Source organism: Ciona intestinalis, chromosome 11, assembly GCF_000224145.3.
Source record: "Ciona intestinalis chromosome 11, KH, whole genome shotgun sequence".
NCBI classification, from domain to species: Eukaryota; Metazoa; Chordata; class Ascidiacea; order Phlebobranchia; family Cionidae; genus Ciona; species Ciona intestinalis.
In genome coordinates, this window is record NC_020176.2 from 2,112,637 (window position 1) to 2,120,795 (window position 8,159).

Genomic DNA, 8,159 nt, shown 5'->3' on the forward strand with positions numbered 1-8,159 from the left:
ATATATATGNCTGATAATTTGGACAACCCATTAGTAACCACTGGGTTGTTGCAATTGCCGTTAAATGTCTTTCCCAAAGACACATACGCCGACAATGGTACCAGCGACCAGCCTTAAACCCATTACCTTTGGGTTAGAGGCAGGCGCGCTAACCACTATGCCACGGCGCCGGACGAAATAAGACAATATTTCTGTGCCGACTGTGTTTGTATACATGAAAATCGTTTATTCCCTTACCAAGAAAATTATGTCAAATATCACCTTGTACTTGCATCAGTGAAGCTGCATGCAAAACTTCATCAATATTTTCCTCTGATAATAAAATTTTGTTTGTATAAATGAAAGTGATCACTTGCTCCATTGCAACTTTTGTTACTTCTTTAATTTTGATCACTCTTTCAAATTCCTCTTTCATCTATAATGCAAACAAAACTTGATAAAGAGGTTACTTTTCATAGTTCAGCAAATTTAAACTAAATTTTCTGCTTACTATGAGTTGATTACAGTAACAAGATCATTGGTATAATAGGTTACTGTGGACATGATTCTTACCTGACTACTGAACATAGTGTCAAAATAATTGCCACTTGCAGCTAAAATTGCTCGATGTGCAGGAAATTTTTGTCCTTCTGCTACCAGTGTGACATCACAATAACGTCTATTGCTTCGTTGCCTAAAATGAAAATATGACATCTTTTAAGTGAATAATTGAATGCCAATTATACATATCCTCGCTTGACGAGGCAGAGACAGTCGTTATAATACGAGTGTTTGTTTTATACACCTTGTGCTTGTATGTAACTTACTTTATCCTCGCGTGGCGGAAAACGACAGTCGTTATAACACGGGTGCTAATACACCTCGTGCCAGCTTACGAGTTACCATGCGTATGTTACTTTGTGGGTGATAATTTTTTTGGGGGATTTTTTTTTTATATTTTTATGTATGGCTAATAATTTGGACAACCATTAGTGACACTGGGTTGGAGCAATGCCGTTAAGTGTCTTGCCCAAGGACACATACACCCACAATGGTAGCAGCGACGAGCCTTGAACCCATTACCTAATGGTTACGGGCAGGCGCGCTAACTACTACGCCACGGCGCCGGACAATGGCTTGAACGCTGCGCTAAGTCTAGTAGGGTCTAATCCCTATTGCCCTTTTAAAATATCTTGCCTTAATTATAAGGACGACTCGACCAGTGTTAAGTCTGCGTTAAACATGACTCAAAGTATCTAAACTTTAAAGTATATCGTTACTTATCGTATTTAACGAAATATAAATTAACAGTGTGCATGGCTACTTTGCACGCAAGTCCACGCCTTCTTTAAACAGAATACCGTAGCATGACAAAGAAGTAACTATATTCAAATGGAAATATAAATAACACGGTTAATTAAATAAAACATAGCTTAAACTGCGATATCTCAAAAAGGCGTTAACTGCTCCACTCTTTGTGTATACATAACATTTGATAAACTGTAGCGGCTATATGCTTCCGGTTTAAAATAATACAATTGATTCGGCTTGCGAGTCAACCAGAACGAATATGGATAATATTGCGCCCCCCACAGGCAAATATTTTTAAAGTGACTTTGCAACTTATTTGAGAAAAAGTGAGTTTTGAAATGTAGTTTCAAGCTTCTACCTTTTGGAGTGTTGTGAAACTGAAAGGTCTATGATTTATTAAATTATTGATAAAAATTGTGATTTGCGGTAATTTTGATTAAGAGCGTTTGAAGTAATAAACTGTAAGTCCGATTGCCGCAGCTACTCCTACAACCAGTATAAGTTTGGTGAATGGACTCCATGGCTTTGGTTTGTTCATTTCAGTGTATTCCTCCTGCAAAATTCATGGAATTTGTATTAGCGGAAATTGAGAGCCTTTATAGGAATAAGGGGTAAAGTGGGACAGTGGGGTGAGATGGGACAATGCTGCGGGGTAAGATGGGATTTAGCAGAGAAAATTTAAATATCTTGATTGTGTTTTAAACAATTAACAACATTCTATGGCAGTCGTAAGAATACTGTTTTATAATTTTTAAAATAATTAGTTTTTTCCTGCAAAATGCATGGGATTTGTATTAGGAGGAATTAAGAACCTCTATAGTACTGAGGAAGTAAGGAGTAAGGTGGGAAAGTATGTGGGGTGAGATTGGACAATGCTGCGGGGTAAGATGGAATTTAGCACAGAATATTTAAATAGGCTGATCGCGTTTTAAATTAAACAATTAACAACGGTTTATGGGAGTCCTTAGAATACCGTTTTATGGTTCTTAAAAAATTAGTCGTTTACCAGATGGGACGAGAAAACAGAAAAAAAGGTGCCCCATCTTTCTCAACCATACTATATCTCCTAAAATGAACTACTTCTTAAATTTAAAAATTATTAAGACATAAAAACAATTTTTAACACCATAGGCGCCTACCATAGGTATGCATGCCTTGAAATAGGTTTTGAATTTTAATACCCATTGTGAATAGGCCTAGTCAGTGTACAATATATATAGAAACAGGTAAATTATTGCATTAAATTTCACATTGTATAAAAAGCTACCTGGTTTTACAAAAAATAGACAACTATTGTTAGCAATTAGCAATACTTTTGCGCTTTAATATTGTTTTTTTTTGGAAGATTTTTTTTGATATTATAAACGACTGTTCTATTCTATATGAGTGAGGTCCCGTAGTGTGGCACACCATGGGTCCTAGGATTTAGGCCAGGATTGGCCCCTCTCCCCAGCCAATGTCATTAACTTAATTGAAGAAAAAATTGCGGACTTTAACCATTTCATGGTTTACCAAATTCAACCAATTATTTAAGTAATATTACTGTGAACTTGAATTAGGTCAAGAAAACATGCACTAAAAAGACAAACGTGCGCTAAAAATGCAGAAAGTTAACAACCTGAGAAACACTGCTGACTGGTTTAGCAATTATTTCAGGTTCAGATTCCTATATAAACAAATATGCACAAAAAGTGTTAATTTTTGGCTTTTTTCTGTTGTACACTTTTCACCATTTAAAAACTTTTAAAAAACATTTAAAAACTACAATTTGTTTAACCTGTTTAAACCTATGCTCATCCCTACCAATTGCTAATCAAGGTTAAATTTAAAGTTGCTGAGATATAATTTACCACGAAATTAATTAATTACAATGTATGACACCTTGTAAGAAATATAAATCCCAATACAGCAAAAAATAAGATTTTTTTTTTTATATAAGTAAATTCCCTATGGATAATTAAACTAAATTTAATTTAATAGACTAGCAATAACTTACATATTTTACTCATTTCTAAAGAATTATAACCCATATTTCAAAGCCAAACTAATACATTCAAATCTAACTATTTTAAGACCATAGGCAATTAACTTGTAAAACACAGAGGAGGCAGGGATAGTTAAATACACACAATCCTGTAAAAAATCTAACTTATTGGATGAAAATTGCAAGGTTTACTGATTAATGCGGTGCAGAAAAATTTATGGTATGCCTGCCTACCCTGCCACCCCAGGTTTGGCGCCCATTATTAAAACACAACTGTATAATACCACATACCACTAAAGCTTTTTCAGCACCGTGCCAAACTTTTAAAGTCACATGTTCTCCCGCAGTAAGAAAATAATCCACAGCTTCTGAGTGTTTCACTTCAATCAGTGATTTTCCGTTAATCTGGTCGTAAAATATGAGTTTTATAGACTTAAAAAGACTCTTGTATGTCTATAGTATGGTATTCTAAAAAGGGCGAGGGTCCTATAACGTGGCTGGTCATGGGACTTGCAATTTAGGTCAGAATTTGCTCATTACCCCAACACCCGGTGTGCTACCACATAGACTTTACTAAGCCTACTTAATAAATTAAATTAAATCTATCTTTTAAGATTCGGTGCGGAAGTGAGGTATTCTAAACTACATTTTACTTTTACTTAGCCTATAATAAGTTCCATTAATATATCGTCTATTCTATATGGGTAAGATTCTACAAAGTCATGCAAAAGGATAAAATAAGATTTAGTGCAGGTTTTTCCATTACCCCATCTTACCTCAATTAATTTGTCCCCTTCTTTTAACCTCCCATCTATATCCGCAGCACAATTTTCTCGAATTTTCGTAACAAAGATACCGGTGTCGTTTGGTAAGTGGGGTTGGTCTACACCACCTCTAATATTGAAGCCAAGGCCTGTATGCAGAAATCAATTAAAGTGTTTAATATGTATCTATTGTAGAGTTGTTATCATAGGCACCTAACATGGGTATGCAAGATATGCGTATATACCCTGAAAATAAATCAGAGTACCCATGAGTACCCAGTATAAATCATAAACAATTTAATATCCTATCATTACAAACATGTCTTAAAATAAACACTATGCCGTGGTGATAGTGCAATGATTAGTCAAAACCACACAGATTGTGAGAGAAAAACAAAAAAGCAGGCCATTTAAAATAGCAATATACAAGAATGTCAATACACATACAGAGATGAATTTATGTGGCTTGGCTCACTTATGGTTTACCAGTATACAAAACAAAGGAAAACAGTCAGTAACAAAAAACAACAAACTTGTTTTTTCATAGAAAACGATAAAATGCAATTGCGGCAGCGACTGGGGATTTTGGTCTTTAGACTAACGTAACTGCACACAAATGACACATCTGAATGTTTGTATTAATAAAAACGTAACTGGAACAAATTTTAAACATAAACAGCCACATACCACTGCCGCCTCTTTCCAATTTAATCACCGCAGCTTCTTTTTCCCATGCTTTAGCCATTTGGTCACGTGTAGGTTAATTCTCTTAAAGCAATATTTTTTGTCAATCAGCAGATGCTGTAATACACCTTTAAAATTACAATAACATGAATGGGTCAGAATAAAACAATACACCGCTTACGTTGCAAGTATTTATTGATTACTGCTGCTACGTAAGTAACATGTCAGAAACCTTATTACACAAAACGGAACCGTGCATGCAACATGCAAGGTGACATATTCAATACGTCATAACATTGAGAAGACTTACATTCTGACAAAAATTTTGCTATTTAACATAAATGGGAGTTGTAAGCTTTCTTGACACTCGTTTTTGGAAAGTCTGAGATCAGATCCTATGCTATTTTATGAATGTTGTAAACAATTTTATGCGCCAACCATACCTAAATTCGGGGACAGACCGTTAGGTTAGTGAAACTAGCTTTATCCCCATGTGGCTGAAAAACGACACTCAAAACGGATGTTCCGTTTCAAAAACCTCGTGTCATCTTACGATTTACCACGCATGTAACGTGATGGTTAATTGTTTTTCGGTGCTAGTGAAGAGTCTCCCCCCACCTTATTTGCTAACCACTAACCCCTATAACCCCTAACCCCTATAACCACTAACCCCCTAACCTAAGGGTTAGTAGGGCACCTGTTTTTCTACATTGCTAACAATTTAGACAAATCATTGACCACTGGGTTGTAGTATTTACCGTTAAGTGTTTGCCCAAGAACACATACGCCCACAATGGTGGACACATACCACAACATTAGCTGCGACGAGCCTTTAATCCATCACCTCTGGGTTAGAGACACACGTGCTAGCCACGGCGCCGGACGAGGAAGATAAAAATTATATCTGTTGTATCAATTCGTGCGTGATCTTCATCTAACGTTCTGTGTCTTTTATTTGTCATACATAACAATACTATACAAAGTAGAAACATTTTGAAAGCAGATTTACAAATTGTGACACCAGAAGAAACATAATTATGATTGTTTAATCAAATTTAAAGGCTTTCAGTTACTCAATTCAACATTTCAACGTCTTAATTGTCATATGACTCTTCGGTATTCCAAAAGGTATGGAATTCCATCATAAAAAAGCGAAAATATAAGATACATTAAAATCTCAATAGCCCGCTAAAATAGCTGTACACATAGCATGATAATCAAACATTATTGATTCTATTCTACATGGGTGAGGTCCTACAGCATAGGGGTTATAGGACCTGAGATTTAGGCCACAGCTGGTCCACATACAGCAATAATGGTTAAAAGCTGATCAAATTATAGAAATTTGCTCGGTCCTACAGGATAAGACGTTAGAAGACCTGAGATTTAGGCCAGAGCTGTCTACACACAGCAATAATGCCTTGATCAAATTAGGAAAGATATCAAAACATATCTAAATCTTCATCACTGCTGTCCCAGGGCGTTGGACTGTAACGTTTTAATGAACGTGATTCTCTCCCACTTTTTATTGTTCTAGTTATCGGAGATGAATTGTCTTTTTCTTCTTTCACTCTTTTGAACTTTTCAGAGTCTCTATGGCTGTGATTGCGGTGATCATGGTAGCGATCACGAGAGCGGAAACTGTTGTTGTCTTGTGAAGAATCTTTTGAACGTTTGTTTCCAAGGCGGTTGCGCAGAGCAGTTGGTAATCGGTCCAACACATTTTTGTCCCTAGAACGCAAATAAAAAATAGTAATAACTTTATTTTTTGTCCATTTGATTACGGTAGCGAAGACTTAAAAATATTTTAAACGAAAAGACAGGATATAGCGATAAAATAACAGTTTTCAAAACACGCTTACATTTAAAAACTTATTTACATTTATTTGAAAAAAAATAACAGCGGTTGCAACACCTAGCAGATAAACAAGCTATTTATGTTTAATTAATAATTATCATTTTTTTTAAGGTGACATTATATGTTTTAGCACCGTGAGTTTAGGCATAAAATAGCTTCAACCTTGGTGTTATGTGTCTATACAAACAAGCAAAGTATATTGCATTCACTACATTAATTAATGGTGTTCCTTATGTTTATTGACTTTATGAGTGTAACTGCAATTTAGAAATGTCACACCAAATTCTGTTAAAAACTAAAAAAAAAAAACACTAGGCCTATACCTTGATAATAGTAACAAGTCATTTTAAATTAAAAAATTATACTAGATATAACACCCTATGAATAAAAATGGAAATAATGTTAATTATTGGATATATTTTTATTTAAAAGTTATAAACCTACCTTGATACAGAGGAATGAGATCTTTTACCAAGTCTTGAATGAATGTTAGAGTTAGAAGTAGTCACTTGCAAATGGAAGTTTCCCCTCTCTTTCATTTCTCTGGAAAATAATAAGATATACAGCACTGCGTGGTTGCGGCGCCTGCCTTTTCTACCAAAACATAATTTTTTATTTTTATCTTTTTGAATACAGTAGATCAGATTAATTAAACAGCGGAGAAAAGAGAATCGGCAATCAAATGACTGGATAAAAACCAAGAGAATTTTGGTTTAGGGTTACACACTGCCACTACTGTGGGCATATATATCCTTAGGCAAGCGATTAACAGCAATTGCTTCAACCCAGTGGTCACAAATGGGTTATTCAAATTGTCAGCTACACAAAAAAAAAAATTGCATGTCAATTTTGTTTAAATTGTTTAGCAATACAGAAGAATAAAAAAATTAGGGCTGTGGAAAAGTTAACGGTTAACCGGTTAACCGAACCTATTCGGTTAACCGCTAACGAAAAGTTCAAGTCGTTAACCGAACTATGACGTCATAGGGCATAAACGTATATCAATATCTGTCTTATTTACACGAAAGGCACGTGTTCGTGTTCGTTGATTGTTGTTTTGCAATAAGACAGAGTGCGCAGGGACGCTGTTGCTTTGATCGTGCCCTACAACAGCGATTACGCCATCAATCTTGATTGTTAATACCGCAGGCTAACTAGTTTTGCAACATTATATTGGTGTAATATACACAACTTAAATGTTTTCCTCAGCCAAGCAGCGTGTTTATTACGAAAAAGCAGGCATTCACACGTGGATTCATTGCATCATAATAGCGATTGTTTGACCTGGCAATTGGTTACGTCATAATTGCAATTCACACGTTGATTATTTAGACGGCAGGTGTTTTAAAACAGGTTTGAATATGAATAAGAAAGCATTACTTTAACGTTAAGAACGTTTGCCCGTGTATTGAAAGCATAGTCCATACGTACGTCGTAAAGTTGCCTTTAAATACGCGAAAGAAAAGCGATAAACAAGACGCCCTTTTATTAGGATTACACTTGCATCGGTTAACCGGTTAAAACTGAACGGTTAACGGTTAAACAAAAATAGGGAAAATCCACAGCCCTAGTTTCTACC

General features: G+C 35.4%; 3 protein-coding genes across 4 annotated transcripts in view; all 3 read right to left on the reverse strand.

Annotated features, from left to right (window-relative positions):
- Positions 1-159: 159 nt before the first annotated feature.
- On the reverse strand, positions 160-737 carry LOC108949888 (kelch-like protein 12). Its single transcript, XM_018813889.2, has 2 exons — positions 553-737; positions 160-415 (listed from the first exon to the last, which is right to left on the reverse strand). Exons 1-2 carry the CDS (start codon positions 691-693, stop codon positions 251-253), a joined length of 306 nt encoding a protein of 101 aa, XP_018669434.1. The 5' UTR covers positions 694-737; the 3' UTR covers positions 160-250.
- An 838-nt stretch (positions 738-1,575) lies between these two features.
- Positions 1,576-4,896, reverse strand: LOC100182131 (synaptojanin-2-binding protein-like). Its single transcript, XM_004226597.4, has 4 exons — positions 4,726-4,896; positions 4,051-4,187; positions 3,566-3,679; positions 1,576-1,843 (listed from the first exon to the last, which is right to left on the reverse strand). Exons 1-4 carry the CDS (start codon positions 4,781-4,783, stop codon positions 1,727-1,729), a joined length of 426 nt encoding a protein of 141 aa, XP_004226645.1. The 5' UTR covers positions 4,784-4,896; the 3' UTR covers positions 1,576-1,726.
- Positions 4,897-5,651: 755 nt separating this feature from the next.
- The window catches only part of LOC100179795 (nuclear cap-binding protein subunit 3-like), a 4,808-nt gene continuing 2,300 nt past the window's right edge, over positions 5,652-8,159 (reverse strand). Inside the window, exons 5-6 of one of the 2 annotated variants that reach the window (XM_026836590.1) lie at positions 7,025-7,123; positions 5,652-6,453 (exon numbers count right to left, since the gene is read on the reverse strand). In XM_026836590.1, coding sequence (XP_026692391.1) covers positions 6,165-6,453; positions 7,025-7,123 — 388 coding nt within the window. In that variant the 3' untranslated portion in view covers positions 5,652-6,164. The remainder of the gene's footprint in view (positions 6,454-7,024; positions 7,124-8,159) is intronic. The other variant, XM_009861905.3, reaches the window with a different exon arrangement.

What these genes read in the sequence shown, in the direction of transcription:
- LOC108949888 (XM_018813889.2), bottom strand. Translation starts at nt 693, where the DNA reads ATGTCATATTTTCATTTTAGGCAACGAAGCAATAGACGTTATTGTGAT. An exon ending in ACACTATGTTCAGTAGTCAG is followed by an intron (nt 416 to 552) that starts GTAAGAATCATG and finishes TTTGCATTATAG; the next exon opens with ATGAAAGAGGAATTTGAAAG.
- LOC100182131 (XM_004226597.4), bottom strand. Translation starts at nt 4,783, where the DNA reads ATGGCTAAAGCATGGGAAAAAGAAGCTGCGGTGATTAAATTGGAAAGA. An exon ending in ATTGGAAAGAGGCGGCAGTG is followed by an intron (nt 4,188 to 4,725) that starts GTATGTGGCTGT and finishes TTCTGCATACAG; the next exon opens with GCCTTGGCTTCAATATTAGA. An exon ending in GTGCTGAAAAAGCTTTAGTG is followed by an intron (nt 1,844 to 3,565) that starts GTATGTGGTATT and finishes TGAATTTTGCAG; the next exon opens with GAGGAATACACTGAAATGAA.